This window comes from Rhipicephalus sanguineus, chromosome 7 (genome assembly GCF_013339695.2).
Source record: "Rhipicephalus sanguineus isolate Rsan-2018 chromosome 7, BIME_Rsan_1.4, whole genome shotgun sequence".
In the NCBI taxonomy this organism is placed as follows: domain Eukaryota; kingdom Metazoa; phylum Arthropoda; class Arachnida; order Ixodida; family Ixodidae; genus Rhipicephalus; species Rhipicephalus sanguineus.
This window is the reverse complement of record NC_051182.1, coordinates 43,995,201-44,018,854: the sequence shown is the minus strand read 5'-3', so window position 1 is coordinate 44,018,854 and position 23,654 is coordinate 43,995,201. Positions and strand designations below refer to the sequence as shown.

General features: G+C 45.1%; 1 protein-coding gene across 1 annotated transcript in view; it reads right to left on the bottom strand.

The window, feature by feature from the left end:
• Nucleotides 1–22,917, bottom strand: part of LOC119398658 (fatty acid synthase-like) — a 154,653-nt gene extending 131,736 nt beyond the window's left edge. The window contains exons 1-6 of the mRNA XM_049417381.1: nt 22,768–22,917; nt 18,187–18,513; nt 15,983–16,183; nt 9,463–9,585; nt 7,929–8,162; nt 677–978 (exon numbers count right to left, since the gene is read on the bottom strand). Of these exons, the coding sequence (XP_049273338.1) occupies nt 677–978; nt 7,929–8,162; nt 9,463–9,585; nt 15,983–16,183; nt 18,187–18,513; nt 22,768–22,900 (1,320 nt within the window). The 5' untranslated portion in view covers nt 22,901–22,917. The remainder of the gene's footprint in view (nt 1–676; nt 979–7,928; nt 8,163–9,462; nt 9,586–15,982; nt 16,184–18,186; nt 18,514–22,767) is intronic.
• Nucleotides 22,918–23,654: the final 737 nt, after the last annotated feature.

The window sequence follows — 23,654 nt, the reverse complement described above, 5'->3', positions numbered from 1 at the left end:
ACGGCCGACGCTCTGTTCGCCGCTATCAGTGTACAGTGTGCATTGCTGTACTTTGACTTTCAGTTTCTAGGCCACAAGTTCGGCCAAACAAAGTGTTTCATCTTGGACACGCCGACTGCTGCCCTCCTCGATTTCGCGACTCCGCGACATTATGGTGGTGGCGGAATAACGCGTAAATTATGGGATATTCTAGAAAATATGCAGCGCGATTCTAGTAGCATAGACTTCCATAGTCTGTTCGCTTACGCAGTATAGAGATTACAGCTTGTGGTCGGTGTGGCTTTCTATGACGTCTTAACGTTTGATTATCTCGAGGCAGTGAAAGTTAAAGGCTATATCAAACACGCGATCCGTCTGGTAAAGTCTGTGAGGATTTGTCGCATTTAGCTTTTGCGCTATGTCGCCTCTCCCGGCTGGGCAGACCAGGGCTGACGCTTGCAGCGATTGGGAAGTATGGCGTAACTTACACTGTTATTATGGCGGCGCGATTTCAATTTATCGCGTTTTGGTCTGTAGGGCTGCATTTGAGTTCGATGATGCTGAACGAGCTGCATCGCTTCACTAAATCAGTAGCGGTAGCTTATGTATTGCACTATGTGAGGGTTGGCGTGCATCCCCACAAACGGAGGAGCAGTTTTCCCGAGTAAAACAAGCAAACACCCCGAAAGAAACTCACCATTAGTGCCTCCTCGGTCCTTCCACACATAAGAACAAGCCTCGGGAGATGCGGCTTCTCACGTGGAAAGCTTTCGACGTGGCGGCTTGGGTTGGATTCCAAGATAGCGTGCGCGTTCGCACCACCGATACCCTGAGAGCTGATTCCTACCATGCCACCGTCGAATGGCATCACCCTGTCCACTACTTTCACGCGGCCATCGACCAATGAGAGCATGTCCGGGTGTGGCGCGGTGAAGTGTAGAGTGGGTGCTATTTTGCCGGTCTCCATGGCGAGAATTACTTTGGCCACAGCAGGGATACCTGGAAGAAGACTGGCGCCAAAGTGAGAAAAACATATCTCGAATAGAATAAACCAGTGCACTTGTCACATTGTTATTTCGAGTGAGAAAATGTGCGACAATCAAGTGCAGCCCTTAAATGCGTACAAATGCCTTAAAGGCCTACAAATGCCGCTGCAAGCTTCTATCGTGTGGGTTAATGTGTTGTCGGCGAGACACTACGTGGGAGGCTGTATCAGTGGGGTGAAAAATGTGACGGTGAAATCAGCGATAAAACAAAACCCCAAGAGACAAATAGCTGAGGGTTGCTACTGGAGGTCGGGTATGTAGGCGTTAAAAAAGCTCGTTTTAAGAGCCAAAAATAGGCAGAAAAACAACGTTTTAGGCCTCAAATATGGTGAATAATGGAACAATAGATTTTCACATAATTTCAAACGGAGACGTGCGCGACCTCTTTATACGAGAGGAAAACAAAAATGGCCTTGCTTCAGATGGCAGATTGACGCCATCAGTTATACATAGCCGTGCTTTATCCCACATGGCTCGCAGAACACGGTCTCTCCCATGTTCTTCACGTGAGTCAAGTCTCCGCTATCGAATCAACACACTCCTGCGTGTCTTTTCGGCATGGCTGAGAACGGCAGAGCAGGAGGAGATAGCCAGATTGCTGTAAGGTCAGAATGGAGGGATTGCCTCTATTGGCCTGGTTGAATCGCTTAGAGCCAATTTCTCCCCTGGCAGTGAACCACTATCGTATTCAGGCGGGGGGGGGGGGGGGGGGTTCAAGGGGATTCAATGCCTCGTCCCTAACACTTCTCAGTTTTGGATATGTATATATTACACGCACACATACACGCACGAACTTACATAAAGTATGGTTAAACCCTCCACCCCCTGAAAAATGTTCTGGCTACGCTTGTGCAGTGAACACCTTCAAACGTAAATTACAAAGAAAACAATACCTGCGTCCACATCACATTATTCTTTCTCTTTTTGCTCTTCCCTCGCCTCTGTTCGCTGACGGCTCTCCGCGGTCTCGCATTCGCCAGCTCATTGAGCCGTGTGAGCGCGGCGGCAAATGCTCGCCGGAGTGTCTCACTTCACTGCTGCTAGCGGTTGTTTCCGGGAGTTAATTTAACTAGAGGACTAGGTTGAACCCCGCAGTTCCCAACAATCAATGTTGCACGGCAACATTAATAACGGTCTCAAACTTCACCCGAGAGCGAACCTTCCGGCTAAAGTGTTTATATAATCGCCAATTTTGAAAATAAGCATTTATACGCATTTCTAAGGATTTAGGCACGAAAGCCAAAAATAGGCCTTTTATAGGCACTATAAAACACAGCCCTTCTTAATCTTTAATTCATTCTTACATATCAAAATGGCGCGATAGGAGCGCAAGGAACAAAATGGGCGATTGCCTAAAATCTGGTCAGTAGTTACTTGCGCAGTTCCACGATTTTCCTGGGTAGCTCATCAAAAACGAGCGCAACACTCCGGATGGGCTTGTTCTCGCGCGACTCGTAACAAAACCGTTCCAGCATGTCGGTGAGGCCCTTTTAGTGGTAGGATATCGAGTCTGTTTCTTACGCCTGATCATCCACCTTGAGTTATGCCGATCGCGAGGATGTCGTCATGTCCAAGTATTCTTCGTTATTTTACTGTTTAGTGGTGGTCTGTTTACCTCTTTGTCGCTATATTAGCATTCTTTGGCAACGGGAAAACCATGAGAACACTGCGCTAGGGTATCTTGCCGGATTACTTGCAGTTGGCGTAGGCAGGGTGGAGAAGAAGGCCCAAAGTTTTGATATTTTATATTTTGCTGGTAGGTGCGATTTCGAGCATCGAGCACCAGATATCTCGCTGAGCACTAGCAATGCGACCAAATTGGTTTGACTTTGTACGCTTTTAGAATTTAGTATACCAGTATAGTTAGTATATGCCATTCACTGTATATCCGTAATGTTATAAAAACGCTAGTAATAGAGTTTGTAGTAGTAGCGTAAGTATAATGTAGTAATGAAATAAGTAGTAACTGTTACTAATGATTAGCTTACTGTCCGTTGTCTACAAGCTGTTTACAAAAGTAATTGCTCACAGAATTAATACGACATTAGAGTTCAATCAACCAAGGGACCAGGCAGGATTTCGTACAGGCTTCTATAGACAATATTCATACTATCAATCAGGTGACAGAGAAATGCGCGGAATACAACCAACCCCTATACATAGCTTTCATAGACTACGAGAAGGCATTTGATTCGGTGTAGACATCAGCACTCATGCAGGCACTGCGGAATCAGGGCATCGACGAAGCCTATACAAAAATAATAGAAGAAATCTACAGCGGATCCACAGCCACTATAGTCCTCCAAAAAGAAAGCTACAGAATCCCAATAAAGAACGGTGTAGGGCAGGGAGACACGATCTCTCAAACGTTATTCACCGCGTGTTTACAGGAGGTTTTCGGGGCCCTAGATTGAGAAGAGTTAGGGATAAGAGTTAATGGAGAGTATCTCAGTAACCTGCGATTTGCTGATGACATTGCAATGATGAGTAACGAGGGAGACGAATTGCAGCTCATGATTACTGAACTGGATACGGAAAGTAGAAGAGTAGGTCTGAAAATTAATATGCATAAAACTAAAGTAATGTCGAACAATCTTGGCAGAGAACAGCGCTTTGCGATAGGGGGCGAGACACTGGAAGTTGTAAAGGAGTACGTCTACTTAGGACAGGTAGTAACCGCGGAGCCGGACCATGAGAGTGAAATAACTAGAAGAATAAGGATGGGATGGTGCTCATTCGGCAAGCATTATCAAATCATGAATGGTATTCTACCACTATCCCTCAAGAGGAAGGTATATAACAGCTGCATCTTACCGGTACTTATCTACGGATCAGAAACCTGGAGACTTACAAAGAGGGTTCAACTTAAATTGAGGACGACGCAGCGAGCGATGGAAAGGAAAATGATAGGTGTAACCTTAAGAGACAGGAAGAGAGCAGAGTGGGTCAGGGAACAAACGGGGGTTAAGGACATCATAGTTGAAATCAAGAAGAAGAAATGGATATGGGCCGGGCACGTAGCACGTCGGCAGGATAACCGGTGGTCATTAAGTGCAACTGACTGGATTCTAAGAGATGGCAAACGTGTGAGGGGGAGGCAGAAAATGAGGTGGGTAGATGAGATTAAGAGGTTTGCAGGTATAACGTGGCAGCAGAAAGCACAGGACCGGGTTGATTGGCGGGACATGGGAGATGCCTTTGCCCTGCAGTGGGCGTAGACAGGCTGATGATGATGATGATACTAATGATGTACATGTATGGGCTCAAAAATAACGCAAGTGTTGTGAATGCAGAAGAAAAATCAATATAAAAAATCGCCACACCCCACGCCTTGTGGAACTCGGTTTCATGCGAGCCAAGCGTTACGAGGTGAAGTGACGTGTTTTTGTAAGTATACTAGTAGTGTGGACATCGTGGGCTTACCAGGCACGTCGACAACACTGGCGTTTAAGGGGTAGCTTGTGTTCTTATGGTTTGACGCAGCGTTAGCACTTACGCTAGAGCACATACGTCAGTAACATCGAAAGGAGGCGCACTTTACGGCGGGATGATGTGAATTCTATACGTCACTTTCGTTAGCGTATTGCTCCGAAGTCGAGCACCGCTTGAATATAGCTTGCTGAATCATTCGAATACAAATGTAAGGTTTCGCATACTGCTATAAAAGCGAAGCCAACACTTGAACCGCAATTGGTGTTAACCTGACATGGCGCCAGTATCATAGCGGTATGTAGTGTACTGTCTATTGCTTTGTTAAAAAAATAGTCAGCACTACCATCACAGCTCACGTTGCACAGACATTACGTCTGGATAGGGTGTTTTTCCGAAGCAAGTTATAGACCTGGCGTGGCTCTGTGGTAGAATAGCTGACTGCCACTCAGAATGATTGGGTCAGATTCCTGCTGAGATCCCCATTTTTATAGTTTAGATTCTCGGGTCAACGCTTAAGATATCCGTTCTTCTTAAAACTCTCGCATTTAAATTACCAATGCCTGCTCTCGCCGTTCCTGCGCAGATATAAACTGTCAATCACCTATGGCGCATACCTGTATACCGGGGCCCGTGGTAAAACGGGTATATGCCACACGTGTCTGGAGGAAAGAGTTTGGCGACGTACGCGATAGTATTTGCATGTTATTCATGTCATGACCAGACAGCCGTATTCATCTAACCTTCCTAACCGTCCACGTCAATTTTGGTCTAGTCGAAGGTATGGGATCACAGAACACCCACACATAGATAGATAGATAGATAGATAGATAGATAGATAGATAGATAGATAGATAGATAGATAGATAGATAGATAGATAGATAGATAGATAGATAGATAGACAGGCAGGCAGGCAGACAGACAGACAGACAGACAGACAGACAGACAGACAGACAGACAGACAGACAGACAGACAGACAGACAGACAGACAGACAGACAGACAGATAGATAGATAGATAGATAGATAGATAGATAGATAGATAGATAGATAGATAGATAGATAGATAGATAGATAGATAGATAGATAGATAGATAGATAGATAGATAGATAGATAGAAGTGCCTTTGGTTCGCTAAGAAATGCTTCGCATTGAAAAGCGAGCATGTATCAGCCGCTACGCCTCAGGGTATTTGACGAATATGTAACATATATACGGTATATGCTCATATAATGACCGCACCTTTGCAATAGCCGCACCCAGAACTTTGATAAAAAATACATACCCCCCAAATAAAATAAAAAAAAAAATATTAAGAACTACAAGTGTATTGGCTGCGCGTTTATTAGCCATGTATTTCTGAGAAGATTACCAGTGTTATACTTTGTGCGATGTGAGAATCTTATTTTTCTGGGGGGGAAAACAAGGCAACCGTGCCACGTTTCTGGTGCCTTCAGGTAGCAGAAGCACTTAGAGATCGAGAGGCTGCCTCTGAGGCGCTGTCGTCCAGCAAAAAAAAAAAAAAAAGACCACCGACCGAACGGCTGAAGAGGGCATCCCATATGTATGTGTACCATTGAAGGAAAAGGAAGGAACCTCAGAAAAAAAAAAGTGAGTTTAGCTTTTTTGTCTTTCGGACCCTCATTTCTTGATTCTACAATGCGAACGCTTGCGGGGCTGCGAGGGATTGCTTGAATGAAACCAATCGGTTAACAAGCTCATCTATATTATCCTTCTTTGCGAAGCAAACATATATATATATATATATATATATTTAGAGCGACGGTATTGATTTCTTTTATTTTATGATTATTAATTATTTTACTTATTACATCCATCGCCAAAATTTTCTATGAAATTTGTAATGTTTCCATTCTATAACCCCCCTTCTAAAGTACTATAACATTTTATAAGACCACTCAATTCTTCGCCAATCCCCCACAGTGGATGTGAGCCGTAGTTGTAGGTGAACAAGAACAAGTTCAGGCAGTTATTGCTGGGCTCTCAGTACATGGCTCCGCTGGCACGAGCGGCTCTGAATATTTGAAGCGTTAGGTGTAGTTTCTTTGAAGACAGTGATGAAAACCTTCAAGGTCCTGGCTATGTCAACCAAATACGATGGAACATAGCACGGCTTGAGAAAGGGGCGCCTAAGGGCAGGAGTTAGACGAGGGCGAGGCATAACATTGGTACAACAGCGTGAAAGTGACAAAGGTTCTTTTTTCGCTTCTCCCTGTACAAGCGAGCACCGCTCTAAATTAGAGCCAAGTAACACTGAAAACATGTACGAAAAAAAGTTGTCTTCTGTGTAATAGCCGCACCCGCGACTCACCCCCACCCCCCTAAAATCTCGGAGAAAAGCCTGCGGACAATACACGAGTATGTACGGTAAGACAATGATATAAAATTCAGGACGAACCACCAATACGCGTGTCTACTGAGACTACCTGGTTCACTGAAGCGATTTTAAATACTCAAACACGCCCGTCAAGAACGGTTGCGTTTTTTTAGACTATATCGTCGCTGTCTACGAGTGTTCTTGTGTTTCCTGCCAAATTTTGCTTACGTCTGTCTGTTGCGTAAAGTCAGAACCTGGTAATAAAGAACAAAAAAATGTGTGTAGTCAGGGCCATAACCAAGGGGAGGGGCCGTAGGACCTCCCCTCCCCTCTTGCACTTATGATGGATGGGGTGTTTTACAGAAAGTAAGTACTTAATATAGTTGTTTTTCTCAAATTGTCAAGGCCTTCAGCAAGTGAGCCCCCTTTTCCATGGAAAAAAAATTCTTGGCTACGGGTCTCGGTGTAGGTCAGTGGTTAAGCCACTTGGCTTTGGAACGGGGAGGGGCGCAGTGTTCAATCCGAACCCCGAGAGAAATATTAATTTTGTTTTATTCATGCATGTTTTTTCTGTAGATAATCGTCTTACGTGACAGGCAGACGGAAAGACGGACATTTTTCTCGCTTAGTCTGCATAGAAATGTTTTAGGTCTTTACAAGGGATACAAGTTGCATCCCAATTAGTCCACAGAGAGATGAACCACACTACGTAGGAAATACATTTAGCCTTGGAATGTAGTTTGTGGAAGTTGTAGTTTGCCTACACTTTGCATGGTTTAGCCCGCACTAGGCGTTATGTGTCTAACATATGACCACATTAGCGAAGATTTGCAATTACCGAGCCAACTCTAGCTAATATCAGCAAATACATGGCCATATTCCGTGAGTTAGGATGCTCTAGCCGACCTCAGTTAGCACGCAGCAACACTGTCAGTATTAGTGAGCTCTAACTACTAGTTCTGGTAATTACATATTAGGCTGACACCACCGCTCACCATAGTACCGTTAAGAAATTGTGCATTACCGTCGTGCGAAGCAATCATTACACTAAGATATGGTCTGACATATAACAAAATGGTCGCTGCGTTTTGCTAGTGGACTATGCAAAGACGCTTGAGTAGCCACAAACAACTTACCGGAGGCGCTCTCAGAGTGACCCATATTGCTTTTAACAGACCCGATCAAGAGTGGTTTCTCGCGCTCTGGTGAGCACAGAACGTTGCTGATTGCCTCCAACTCCTGCGTGCCGCCAACCTTGGTCCCAGTGCCATGCGCCTCAACATAAACCACTTTCGCTGGGTCCACGTTGGCCTCAGCGTATGAGTCACGGAGAAGCTTCTCATGGCCGACGGACGATGGAAACGGGACACCTGAGAGAAACAAGACCGAGTGAGCTGTACGCGTCACTTGTACTTACGTATAACACCCTATCGCCTTCCCCCTCGATGTTTAGTGACTTTAGCCAATATCTCACCACTCCGCTAACACGTTCTTTCTTGACTACTCGGAAAGCTCAGCTCTATGCAATTGGTGCCCATGTGCTTGGAAATCTCGATTATGTCCACTAAGTGCAACAGTATGTGGGATCCACAATAAGATCATATGATAAAAACACCACCAGAGAATGTCCTGGGCGAAGTGCTCGAATCTCGTGGCTGCAATAATCGCTTTACATAGGTCGGGTTATCAATCATGGCTGATCCTCGGTAGAAAACGATGTGTCTCGCGACGACAACAGTGGTGTTAACAATGTTATTATCGTCTTTAGGACAGCGAAGTGCAGATTCAAACATCAGTCCTTTTTTCATTTGTAATAGCGGATATGTTACTTTTGGAACATTATTTCATGAACACAACACCATATTGCACGTTATCCTCTTCTTACAGTAGTCAACCATCCATGCACATCACGGTTTAAAAATTAAGCAAGCATCCTTCGAATAATCAACCAAATTTTTAATTTACTTGTTATATTAATCGAGTGTGTTCGATAGCTGCCTCTGAAATACGCGCAATAGAGACACCGTTCCTGTCGGGAACCCCTTCTTGCCATCTCACACTTTCTATTTTCCTCTTCTTTGCCGCTGGTTGTCGCATTGTCATTTTGTGCGCCCAGCTGCTATTCGTCCGGTAGTATTGTGAATTGATTATCCCATAATATATAATCTGACACATGCTGTCGACAGCAACTTATAATTAGGTGTCCCGCTGGCATAGCAGAGACCAGCGAATGAAAAGTGAATATCGGTGACAAAGGTACCACCCGTTGTGCGCACGTAATTGGGGTTGCAATGAGATTCCGCAATCACCCCGCAGAAGGGAAAGTTTTGGCGAACACAAAAAATAACAATTGCCGAGAGCGGCTCACAGCTCAATTTGTTCCGTATATGTCAAAAATATGTAGCTAAGTATAACCATTCAACATAGGAATGTGTCTAAACACTTTGCACTCTACGGAGAAAACTGTGTGTAAGACGCTGTTGTTTCGCACACGCTGCGAACTTCAAATAAACAACTTATGCAGAACTAGCGCGTCCGAAATATAACGCTTAAGCCTACTTAAAACCGCAGTAGGCGAGATTCCGCATCATGTGAGAGCATGCGTTTCTAAGCAGCATTAGTATACGCATTCGACGCAGCGGTAGTTCAGATATGGCCTAGATGACTCACCTAGTTCCTTGTAACCATCTGAATTCGTGCTGGCGTTGACAACTTTTGCGTATACACGCCGGGCGTCAGAGAATTTCTGTAGGAAGAATGCGCCGACAGCTTCACTGCGAACGTAGCCACCGCCTGCATTGGAAAATAGAAGTTTTGGTGGTGAGAATGTGCGGGCACGAACATGGCAGAATCCTTCACCTAGACCTCCATTTCCCTGGGTACTCTTGTATACAGTCGTAAATACCTCGCATGAACGTTATTTGAGAAGACTCCGGCCGACCTGATGTGACCGTACAATTTGCCTTCCCAAGGCAGAGTGCGAGCAAGTACTTCTCCGCTGTGTGGGAATCAGTGGTAAATACGGCAATAAATACTTATGGATACAATTTCAGTGCCTAGGTATCTCTAATGAACATGTATCTGGGGCGCGTAACTGTTATGCAGTATTGCATTTTATTCAACAGCAATTTCGGGTGCACCCAGAGCTTCGACCACCTTCACCCCTCTTGCCGACCCGCTGCCCATGCCGCTATTCCTAGCAACTCCCTTTCAATGGATACGTGCTAATGTGACATAAGGGCACATATGCTCTGAATCATAAAGGCACTGGCTCCTGACTAGGGTGGCCAGAATGTGTAGGTGTGATGAGCGCGGCGTGTTTCGCTGGCCGGACAGGGCCGCTTAGGCGCAGCAATGCCGCTAGGTGCTCTGAAGTCAGGCAAGCGAGGCGCCGCATTCAGTGACCAGCGCTGCTTGATGGGATCTCTTCGCATACAGTCGCTTCTTCGCAAATGTATGCTCGGGCTGGGCGTTAGTTCCATTAAGCTCAATCACCCCGAGCATGTCGACGGCAATAAAGATGGGCGGTCACGTAGATGATATTAAGGTGGAGTATCTTCTGTTTGTAGAGGAACTGTTGCACGAGACGGAACATGACGAGTCATCCAATTATGGAACTCCATTAGGCATACGAAAATTATCTGTTCTTGATACACCGTACACTGCTGAACAAATCAATGTCCTACCTAAATATAGCAATGCAGACTACGTTGAGAGAAAGCGTGTCCTTTCTAATGACTGAGACAAGCGCAAAAACACCTGCCGACCGAGAACTCACAGGCACGGCTCCAAATTGCCGCGGGCATCCGAGCTACTATTGGCCGATGAGTATTTCATTGTGACAGCAATTATATGAACACTCGATGCCCATTTTCTGCATCGCCGTTTCCATTACAGTTTGTATAAAGCCCAACTCGATAACATCGCTTGCGCGTCCTATTTTCTATGTGCGAGTGAAAGCGTGCAAATGCTGCCGGCGGACGCGGCGCAATCAGAGATGAAACGCGCTGTCCGACTCCGTCGCGCGAAGCACCATGAAGTGTTGCCGGAAGGGGGAGCTGCGTCGCTCGAGTATAAACTATGAACATTGATCGAACTAGCATGAACGCGCACGCTGGTGCGTGCACTGCCTCGACAGGGATGAACAGACGGCTGACAGCTCTGCACGGCATCTCCTCTCTCCGCCCCTCTTGCGTTGAAGCGATAGGCGGCTCTACGATAGCTTCAGTCGCTGTGGCGGCGGCCGTGTTCCCTGACGCCGGTGTTTTGAAGAGTTAGATTAGATCAGATCAGATAAAGGAGATAGCTGCCACCCTTATTCGTCTAACATTTTTTTTTGTTATCGCATTCGTTGCTTCGGTCTTGTGGCGAAAGTATGACGTTATTTTACTGTGTGTAATCAACCAGCGCCTGCAGTCCTGCTCTCGTGGCTCGCTTTTCTGATCTGGTGGGCGACAGCGCGCACGCGCGAGCTAACATTACGTGGGTCAGTAGTGAAGTGAAGCAGCCAGTCAAGACGAGGAGCGGCGTAGGCAGCTTACGCAAACTTACGCTGAGGAAGCACCAAGGAAGCCTTCACCGAGGGCAGCTCACTCGGGAAGCTTTCACTGTGTCATAATGTGATTTCAGTACAATGAAACAATAGTTACTAACGTAAGCAATATTTCTTTGTTCGGGACAAATGATGTCCCAAAGAAAGAACAGCGTTACGCCTACAGCTGCAGCAGGACCTCGAACGAGTTCAGGCAGACAAATTTGAAGGCGATGCCAATTTTTAATGCGCCAAAAACAGAAAATATTAGTCGATCACGTTAGATAAAGCTACGGGAACTGTTCAAAATACAACATTAGTTAAAACATTCTTGTTTCGGGCAACATTTGCTGACCTTCGTGTGCTTTTTGCTACGCAGGTTCATTGACACACAGTACGGTCGCATGGGGGTACCGGTAATATTCTTTCACCACTTTGAAAGCCCAAATAAAAATATAAATGTCTTTTTATGGGGCATCAACACTGTGGTCTCGGTCAATGCAACAAGCAATTTTCTCAGGTTTACACAATCCACAAAATTTGTTGAGCAATAGAGGCTCCCTTAAGTGCACGACTGTGCCTGCACTTATCAACGGAAGGTAATCCCCGTGGCTGGGCATAGAACTAGAGACGTCGAGATCAGCAGCGCAGCAGCTCACTCGCCAAACTATTACGGTGGGTGACCATATTTTGTCCACCACACTTATCTGTGCTTTGAAACCATGCGAAATGAAATGTCGAATAATATCTGTTCTGCCGTTTTCGGAACCACCTTCACAAGGAAGGAATGTTTCTTGGGTCACGGCATAATTAAGTGTGGTTACAACAATCAGTCCTGGATGCTCGCTCAACTATTTTTACTTAGCAGCTCTTTTTTATTTAATTCACCTGCTGCTTTTATAGGCTGTTCTAAATTGCGGATATTTAGAGAGAGTTTATTCAATATATTCCATACAATACAATGCAAGTAGAAAATTGATATAATACAGAAGGAGGACCGAAAGTAAAAACTATAAGGGGGACCTCCTGTGAACACATGCATAAAAATGTAGAACAAAGACTGGGAACTGAGGAAAAAACAGCAAGGGAATAAAACAAAATGAAAGTAATGAAAATTATTATTGAAACTTATTGTTGTTCAAAATATTTACATGCAAGTGGTAAAACAGGGGATAACTAATTGGGTTAGATGACTATAACGTAACACATACTTATCACTAACTAACACAGTTTTCACGTCATAACTTATATGTGCATATATGTATACATACACATAAATGCATGTATTCATATTTAAACTGATATATATATATATATATATATATATATATATATATATATATATATATATGATTCTGACGAAGGCCGTGCCACGGCCGAAACGTAAATGAGTAAAAATATTATGCAATTTTCGTAAGTGTGCTCCTTCATTTCTTCAACTATATATATATATATATATATATATATATAGTGAAGACAAAACACCGAGAAATAGACACAGCGCCTGTTCACTAGGCCGGCTGTTCTATTCTGAACCTCGTTCTTCTCTTTTTCGCGCATCCTGCTCTCGCGCCAGCGCCCCGTTGTCGTTCTTCGTCATTACACTCGGCCACGACTGCGAGCGGCCGCAGCTGCCGACAGTGTCTCCGGTGGGCGGCACTGGCTGCATCGAGGTGGCCGATCTCGGCCACGCAGTGACTTGGTTTCATGAGGTGCCAAACGTAGTTCCGGCGGGCGGTATTGACTGTGTCGCGGTGGTCGGTGTTGTATACGCCGTGACTTGTCCTGCTGAGCTGCCAAACATTCTGGTGGACGACACTGGCTGTACCGGGGTGGTCGATGCAGGTCTCTTCCACGCTATGAATGCCTGTGGTCACCCGTAGAATATGGAGCTAGCAGGTGGCACTGGCTGATGCGGAGTTGTCGCATCGGTTGCAGATCATGACTATCCCGTCGCAGTTGGGAAGACACGGCAGCGAATATGGGCTGCAGTGCCACGACAGTCCACACTGAGCGGGGACTTCTGCGCCGTTCGCTGTGCGTGAAGGGGCGACGGGGTGTTACACTAGGCATCTGTGGCATCGCAGAGCAGAGTTCACGTACTGGCTTGTGAGGCAAGTCGTGCTCTTGCAGTATCGCTGATCTCGTACTGGTGAACGAGCTGGTGGTTCTTGACAATGTGCGACTTGCGGTCAAGCCATCCTGGTCAAACCCATTGTAATCAGGTGCAAACATGGGTTGCACCGGTAGGTTCTCGATTACATCGTCCCCAGGCGGCATGGGCATAGGCATTCCAGGTTCTTTTATGGAGACGGCACTTGGCAATTGGCGAGAGTCATCCCACTCGGGCAATGACTGCGGCGACGTCCGGGGATTATGTTACTCCTGGCTGTTGGCCAAACCGGGAGTGGTGGCTAGTGCATCGTCTCCGGCTTGTAGCGAGGGAGGTGAAGTCGTCACACAGTAGGCCGACGCCTTCAGGCACTCTAGCACTGGCCAACATGGAGGCCGGCTCGCCGGCTGCTGTGGCTCGGAGACGGTGTTAGTCTGTGTCAAGAGTCGTTGTCGGGCAGGTATCGACGCGGAGTCTGACACCTGTGGGGAGGAGGACATCTTGCGGCTAGTGTGAATGACTGCCGCAGGGCACTCCGTAAAGCTGCCCGTGGAGCAGCTACAGGGTACAGCTGTACCAGGGGGGCGCTGCGCCTCGCGAGCTCTATGTCCGCTGGAGGGCAGGTTGTTGAACACCCGAGCTGCTGCCCCGAGGTGGAACCCCTCCTGAGCTCCATCCTCGGTAACGGTCAGATTGGCCTCGGTGCTTCCGGCAGGTGCTTCCGGCAGTAGTAGCGAGACGGGCTGCATAATCGTTCCTTGGAGGGAAGGTCCGCAGCGATGAGCCACGAGGGCGCACTTACGGTTGATAGCTCGCAGACTGCGCCATTGTGAAGAAAAGACACCGAGAAATAGACACAGCGCCTGTTCACTAGGCCGGCTGTTCTATTCTGAACCTCGTTCTTCTCTTCTTCGCGCATCCTGCTCTCGCGCCAGAGCCCCGTTGTCGTTCTTCGTCATTACAATATATATATATATATATATATATATATATATATATATATATATATATATATATATATATATATATATATATATATATATATATATATATATATATAAGTGAGTGAGAAGAAGGACTCACGTACGAGATGTAGTTTTATTAACGTTTTATTAACGGCCAGAGCCCCGTTGTCGTTCTTCGTCATTACAATATATATATATATATATATATATATATATATATATATATATATATATATATATATAAGTGAGTGAGAAGAAGGACTCACGTACGAGATGTAGTTTTATTAACGTTTCGGCTGGCGGGCCAGCCTGACGAGGGCTGGCCCACCAGCCGAAACGTTAATAAAACTACATCTCGTACGTGAGTCCTTCTTCTCACTCATCTATCGTACCGCACCCATTGATCTTCATACCCAAGTACTATATATATATATATATATATATATATATATATATATATATATATATATATATATATATAATATATATATATATATATATATATATATATATATATATATATATATATATATACATATCTGTGTGTGTGTGTATATTTATATATATATTTATATATTCAGGTGTCGCATGTTGTTAGTAAGAGCTGTTTTAGATGCCGCCGGAAACAATGCAATGAAGGGCTTGATTTAATAATTGAAGGTAGTGAGTAGCAGGAAGAAATTGCAGAAAACAAGGCTGTTATTTTGCCGTAGTTAGTGCTTTCTTTTGGAAGCAGAAGGCTACTATTTCCAAAAAACCGTGTGTTATTAGTATTGTGGAAATGTGTTAAGGGAAGTATGTCAGTGGGAATGTCACCAATTCTACTTCTGAATAATAAAATTCCAAGGTTGAGTTGAAAGATGGAAATAGAGGGTAGCATTAAGAGAGTGCTAAAGAGGGGTGCTGCTGATGCTGTGTAAGAACTATGTGTGATAATTCGGACTGTTCTTTTCTGAAGCTGCATGAGAGATTTCAGGTGTGTGGTGTAGGTTTTGGCCCAGGATGAAATGCAGTAAGTAAGGTGACTGTTAATGAAAGCATAGTAAAGTGATTTTAGAATGTGTTGCTGAAAACAATGCCTCGTGCGAATGAGTACGCGGATGCCAAAAGCATTCTTCTGGATGACAGAAATTTCGTGAATGTTATATTTCAGTTGAGGGTCTAATGTGACACCTAGAAAATTAATGAACTTAACGGGGTAATGACGCAGTTATCCACGTATATTTCGGGTGATATTATGACGTTTTTTTTTGGGACGAGTGAAATAGCGTAAAAGTTGTTTTAACTGGGTTGATTTTCAATAAGTTATTTTTGCACCATGATAAAACACCATTATTCATTTCTATAGGGGGTGTTCAAAGGCTTTTGAGGCCTAACTACCACGACGTTGTTCGCATCAGCTGACATTATCAGCCCTTTTTTACTGAAGAAGTCGATCGCACGACTAGTTGCTAACCTTTCCCACTTTGCTTGACCTACTGTCTCGCCCCGACAACAGGATAATTATCGTATTTTGCGCCCCAGTCTTTAATTGTTCTTCCATCTGCCTTTCCTAATTTCTGCATTCAGATCAACTCTCACCGTCTATATCAAATGGCTTGCATTTTCCGTCGCTTGACAGCACGCCCAATGTCTGGAAGTTTTTCATGAAGTGTGGATCGAGGGTTACGCTGGCTCCTCCCACGATGGCGGCCTCACAGCGTCCTGACCGAATCGCCAGCAGGGCTTCGCTCAGGGCAGTCATCGTTGACGAGCAAGCCGTGTCGATAGTCATACTCGGTCCTGGGGCATCGACAAAGAAAATGTGACCTCGTTCATGGTCTACTTTCAAACGTCTATTTCAAATTACAGAGGCGTGTAGTTGTCTAGACACTGCTGTTTATTCAGCAGTGCTTAGAGGCTGATCAGCTTTCACTTTTGCAAAGTAACTGTTAGGCCTAAGTATTTGAATGTAGTCTATTAGCACATTATGCCCGACCTCGCAAAAGCACGCCCCACCACGGTGGTCAAGTGGTTATGGCGCTCGAGTGCTGACCCGAAGGTCGCGGGAACGAATCCCGGCCGCGGCGGCTGCATTTTCGATGGAGGCAAGAGTGTTTGAGGCCCGTGTAGTTATATTTAGGTGCACGTTAAGGAAACCCAGGTGGTCGAAATTTCCGGAGCCCTCCACTATGGCGTCTCTCATAATCAGATCGTGGTTTTGGGGCGTTAAACCCCAGATATTATTATATTATTACCTCGCACAATCGCGCTATGGAAGGCTGCTTGTGATATGCACGTTAGTGTGGCTTATCGCGCACTTTTCAGCAAAGAGGTGGGCTACTGCATGATCTCTAAGGTGAGCCCCCCGTTGCCCGGGAGTGTAAGCTTCCCTTTAGGCATCACAGTGTAATCGACGTATATGACTAGCCACGTAGAGCCGCCTCGAAAGACTAGTCGCATAGCTAGATATGCGGCAATTGCGGAGCCTCGATGACTGCCTTATATAGCATCAATTTCCATAGTGCGTGGGATATGTCGCTCTTACATTTAGATGATTTTTAATTCTTTGAAGAAGCCGTCATCTTATACTAACTTGCTTTTGGAAAAGGCAGCTACGTCTCATGAGATCTAAAAAAGTAAAAAAAAAAATGCATTTATGCTCTCGCGAATGATATGAGCAGTGAAATGATGGAGCGTGTGTTATTTGTTTTTCGTTGTTTCCTCTTAGTTCATTTAAAATTTATAACGTAGAAGCCACGGAGAGGTAGAAAATGAAACTTGAAAATAATAAACGCGGTTGCGCAGCATCGCAGCTGGTTGCTTGCGAGTGCAGTTTTAAGTTCGTGTTGCTAAGCATAAGCGGCAGTGAGATGACTAATATGAGAAGAACTTCTTTTTTATGTTGATTACGATAATTGTGACCAACGAGCACTGCAACAGCCTGCAAAGTTTTATCATTAAGCGTAGAAAAGTTATCGGCCTCCACGTGGTTCAGACAGTTCGCTCCATAAACAGTTGCTACAGAAAATGTTTTTATGCGAGGTACACAAATCCGTGTCAATGCACTAATCCACCCAAGCACCTTTATTTATTTGCCAAAAAGCATTATTTATGGAGGTACGATGTATCGCGTTGGAGGTTACCATTGTTCCTGGTTTCCACAGGGATGGTTCCTAACTCCGTTGCTCAAAGGTATACATCGCCATTTCGCTGACCAGGACAACAACTCAATGATTCAGATTTGGAAAGTTGACATATTAAAACTGTTTTTATCTCTACGCTTAACAAAGTCATGGCAGCAGTACAGATAACTTTCGCTACCTGTCATATCAATAGTTTTTCGCGTTTACATTAAGCTGGTAGAACGGAATGGTCACGCCAGGTATTACGCCGCAAAGCAATATAAGGAAAAAAATTCGTCAATGGTGCTCAATAGTCGCCTACCTTTAAGGCTGACTACACGTAGATACGGTGTCTTGTGACGCGTCTGAAGTGCTTCTTCTCACTCATATTTAACATATGCGCAAATGGCAAAATTATGGAAGCTGCGAGTTACACGCGACGCGTCACCCATGTTCTGTTTTCCGATGTAAGCACTAGTTTCGTACAAACTGTTCTATGATGTGCTAATAGGACTATTACCAGTCCGGAGTCGTCGTCTTGAGGCGCAAGGCGCCTCTAAATCGACGTAAATTCCCGTAAATTTCCTGAGCAGGAAGTCATCTTTGTTGCCCTCGAGGCATACACTGAACTTTACTTTTAATGGCTGACCTTCCGTAATATTGAGTGCGAGCTTTCTCTACCTTGAAGGTCGAGGGAGTATGAAATCCGGTTGGAGAACATAGCCCTGTGGCATCCCAGTATGGTATAGGCGTCCCCTCTGGCGGTGTCCAGCTTGAATGCCTCGCCTGACTCGGCGACCGAGTTCCCGATAAAGACACCAATCTTTCGCTTCCGAAACGTCTCCGGGTCGTAACCGGCATCCAGGATGGCTTCATACGACGTCTCTAACAACAATCGCAACTGTGGGTCCGTCACGTGAGCCTGCTTCGGGTAAGTAGAGAAGAAGTTTGCGTCAAAGCGTGTCAGGTCTTTGATCTTTCCGTGAACTCTTGGCATTCCGTTGTATCCTGCGCAACAGCAAAAAAAAACATATTCGTGGAGTTAGCTGCAAAAGTACACTTCCTTTATTTATTGTGAAGGAAAGCCAACCAAATGTTTTCCCTAGTAATAATTTCTGACTTTTACATGCGCAATATGAGAATGTGTTCATCAGGCATGCCATAGGGTGGGCTCATGTAATTTCTACCATCTGGTGCTCTTTAAAATGCACGAACATCATAGGGTACACCGGCCTCTGGCATTTTGCTTCTATAGAAATGTGATCGCCGACGCCTGGACCGAACGCACGACTTTCGGATCAGCGCCCGGGCCCTTTAACAAATGTACAATCGTGGTTGACGATCATTAAATGGTGCTGGGTGTGACAGAACCGTCATACATTAAACAGGAGCTGAAATAACATTCAATTGCATTGCAACACACAACTAGAGAACGTGTAAACGAGGGCGCAAATTTGGAGAAAATACTATAAATATTTACATGAGCATGCTGCCCACTATATTTTTGCAAAGTTTGTGTTCAAATGTCCAGGGGAGACTTGTCGTGACGGCGTGCGTGCCCTGCGAAAGTTTCCAAGAATACAATCGCTCATATTCAATCTTGCAACACCTCGGGATGCTAACCAGAGAAACGGCATGGTAGAGCATCTCTATTCACAACTGAAGGCGGCATTGTCAGCCAGGTTTTATGGACAGAACGGGATAGAAATTAGGCTTAATTTCTACTGCGGCTGCGCCTAACAATCATGAATTACCTCGAAATCAGCGCAACCGCAGCTCTCTATAGGTCATCAATTCGCGCCCCAGGAAGGCTTTTCCGCAGTCAGCAAACCACTCGCTACACCCCTGGCAGCACAAGAGCGCTAGATGCTACGTTCTGCGTTCGACCAGCTTTTTTCCTACACCCACTACTACAACCATGTGCTTATTTTACCACACTGGAAACAGTGACGCAAATCTTCCTGCGACGCGACTCTATCAAGGCTCCAGTGACTCCTCCACACGAGGGTTCTTTTGGTGCGGTCTCGCGTAAATAGATATTGACTTTCTAAGCAATAACAAGTGAACGTGTGTCGATGTATTGCGAAACCACTTCATCTAACTTTTTCTGGCCTCTCTCCTTTCGTCATTTTAGTCCCTGCCTTCTAGATCTCAGCCGTCTGTGGCGACCATCTGTCGTTTCTTTCTTTCTCTTCTACGAGAGTCAGTTGATTATCACCATTACGACGACTGAACTACTGCCACTTAGGACTTTGAAGGGCCCGTAAACAGGCTCCCACTTTCTTTTTACACCCACCAAACAAGCTCGCCAATTTGTACAGTACACCGCGGCGATCACATTTTCCGAATACTACAGCGCTGCCCACCGCGCAGACCCTCCATTTCGAAAAGAAATTCCTGAGCGTCTTTCTTTCGCCTGAAGAATCCCCCTCGTACGCGCAGTGACGCGCAAACTTAACCATTGGCAATTTGACGTACCTCTGAGCTCGTCCATTGGTCTAAACTGGGTCTTAACAAGTTGAGTGAGTTCCTGTTCCCATCGACCGCTACAGAACTGCGCCTTGTTTCTTGGCCCTGCCGTGATGCGGTTTTGGCCGCGCAGTTACAACGCAGTTGTCGGGTTGTCGCGCGTGTATTCTCCTAGCAACTGCACGCACTTCGCCTTCGACATGAGCAACACGTGGAGGAAGCGTTGTTCAGTTGTCGCCTGCAAATCGAGCGGAAAACGGCAGAATCTCTGGTAGCTCGGACGGGTCGCGCTTGGTCGGTTTTCTCATTGCACGCGCGGCAAGCGGAGTTCTCAATGCTTTTTCTCTCGCGCCCCTTCGTCGTCTTAGAAAGCAAGCACGCATTCTTGCGGCATTCTGAACTGTCACAAAGGTTTAAATATACCGAAGAGCCGAAAACTGCTGTCAAGTTACGGAGCTCGTGCGGCAATGTAAACAATAAACAACCAGGAGCCGCGTCAAGTGCCTTGCTATTGATTGAGCTCGCTGATAACGTCACTTGCTGACGTCTTGCACACTCCCGAAGTGGGCGGAGTTACGACGACGGGCTACGCGTTCCCCACCTTGTGTCGGAGAAGGGTGGCGATGCCGCGCGAAAATTCGAAACCAGCTGAAGGAGGTGTTCTATCCCCTGTAACTACCTTATTATAGCACGTGCTCGCAAAATTCTTGCGGGAGAATGTTCACAGAGCAAAAGTAGGCGTATTCATCTTCTTCAAAATTGGCTAGCGCGAAAATCGACAAGGACTAAGAAGGAACACTGATGTACAGCACAGGCGCTACTCGCAACTAAGCTTTATTCAGAAACGTCTTCCTACATATATACACAGCCGAGTGGCGCGCGCAGGCGCTATGCACATGACAGTCGACAATCTGGATCGGGATACCAAATTCATCTTCATTACAATTTTTGTACCTCGGGGTTGTTTACTGTTCCTTTTAGGGGAATTTCGTTCCGTTTCTCGACGTGCCGGTTATCTCAGCTTTCGGTACCTTTTTATTGAGGCAGTGACCCGAGAACCTAAATGACATTGTTGCCCGACCCGGCAATTCAGTTGCGCTTATTGTTGCCTGACTCGGCAGATTCAAGTGTCCTTAAGAGAAACGTCAGTCTACTTTCTGCTCTCCGGTTGTGGACACGGGAATTTCTCACCTGTCCTAAACTGTACCCCAACCAGTTGAACGAGAAGAGTAGAAGTTGTTCTCGATTCGAGTACTGTCTCCGTTCCGATAGTGGTCTTAATTTCATCTTTACAAGATATGAGTTTAAGCAGTAGGGGATAACACCCCGTTAGGTTCAAACGTGTTCACGACGTTTCAGATAGTATTTGTGAAACGGAATGTGTGCTCCTGAGTGTCAGTAACATTAAGATTCAGGTGTCTTTATTACGATTATTCCTGAGATCCTCCTCAAGGAATTGCTCAAACGGCCATAATTGAAATATTGGCCGAAACACTCGATAGGAACTGAATCGCAGGTAGCGGGTTCTGCAATATTTGGCTTTTAATACAAGTACAGCAATAGAATGCATCGTTACTACAATCCATTTTATGCCATCAAGTAATCGCACCGTTGTCCGGTCTTCTAACCGCTTCTTCATCGCCATCTGAGCCTTTTGGATCGGTTGCTAACTCTTTCGTTTTTCCCTTTCTCCCCTTTCTTTCGTGGCACATCGTGTGTACGGCTTGGGTAAGCACGATAACGTTTTTTAAAGAATGAGTAATTGGTGAATAATTATTGGCTATCGATTGGTTAACACAACGTATGGGTCATGCATTTGTTGGTCAGGCTAAGTTCATCCAAGCATTTTCTGCAATGTATTTGTTATTGATCGATTAACAGGTAATTATTGTCTGGCTATTGGTCATCACAAGGTATCGTTCATGTATTTGAACCAGACTAAAGTCATCCAAGCATTTTGTGTACTTTATATGCTACTGATCGGAAAATAATTAGTTATTGAGTAGTTATCGATCGGCTATCACAAGCCTTTCAACTTGTATTTGGACCATGCTAAGCACATCGAAGTATTTTCTAGAATTTATTAGTTATTGATCAATTATCTATAAGCTATTGATTGGTTATCAATTCGGTTATCACTAGGCATCGATGGCTATCCTAGGAGCTCCGTGGCGCACATGCCCCTTTCAGTGGCGCATACCCGCTGAGTTTTCGCGAACGCCGCACGCAGAACGAAAAGCCTCAACGGCTCCGCTGTTAAAAACCAATGTCGCGCAAGAAAGATTGCATTGAGAAGTGCTATCGCTATCGGAGTGGGCTTTTCCATATCGCAAACATACAGTACAGGCACACAGGCATATTGCAGGTCTCGCCATAAAGGATAACAGTTCGTAATTCACTTACATTATTTCAGATAAACACGCTATAATTTAATATAACACACTGGTATTTAGTTAGGAACATAGACACATCGCTGGAATGTTGACTGCGCAGGTTAGGTGAAAGTAAGTATCCAGCTGGGGAATTGTGTTCGCTGATACTTTTCAATGTGGTAATTATGTCATGAAATATTCAATTCTCTTTTACTTGCTAATAAAAGCGTAAAATGCTGAAGTATTTTATATACGTCCTTGCAGTAATTTACAGTGTGGTTCTTGATGTTGAGCAAACACTGCGCACTGTCGCACACATTGTATGAAAACAAGGTTTGCGGGGACTTTTAAGGAGCAAAACAGTTTCTCCTTCAACGTGTGACCGAATCTCTATTAAAATAGAAAAATGTTCCAAGCGCACCTGGAGGCCATCGCGAGAAATCCTCGGTGGCCAATTCCACACCCGCGTAGAGCTTCTCCTTGAACTCGACCAGGTGATCGGCTTGGGGGAAATAGGCCGAGAAACCGGTGATGACGATGTCGTCCCCCTTCATGGTAACCTAGAGAGAAAACGTTTAACAAATAAAAAAGGCCATGTAGTGTAATGCAAAGGTTCATTCGCGCATTTGAGTTTAATCTCATGTGAGATCCCGAAAGAGCAGAGCGCATTGGTGAAGGCGCGAGGGTGACTAAAAGTGTAAAGCACCCCGGAAACAGCAGACAAAAAGAGCGAACATACGAGAGAAAAGCGTAACAACTGAAATTTATTATCGCAAACTTTAAAACATATGCGAAGGAAATGTGACGCTATACTCATTACAAACAGTGCCACTCGTCATATCACATTGACAGTGCCAGGCCATGTCGAAGACAATAATCGGCTGGCGTGTCCGTTGGGATAACAATGTTGGTTGGGCAATGGCCGTAGGCTGTGTATGCTGTCCAGCGATCACACTTTATCTCAATATCAGGCTGACAAAGCTACGTAACGGCGAATGTGGTCTAGCGATAAGGGTTGGCGCGACAATGTTGGGTACATTGGCAAGTACTCATGATATCACGGGAAAAAAGGTTTGTCAAATGGTTTGTCAAAGGAAATGTTATCGCAAATCGTAACGACTTGCACGCGATCAGAAAAAGCACTTTGCTCGAAGCACAGCGCAGCATAACATATATTCATTTGATTAACTTACGAGATCGTTTTTACAAACTTTCTTTAATACTGTAAACTACGTAAACTAGTAAGTTCCAGTTTGATTTGGCACATTTCGTGACTGAAAAATAAAAACAGGGAATGCTAAGACCCAA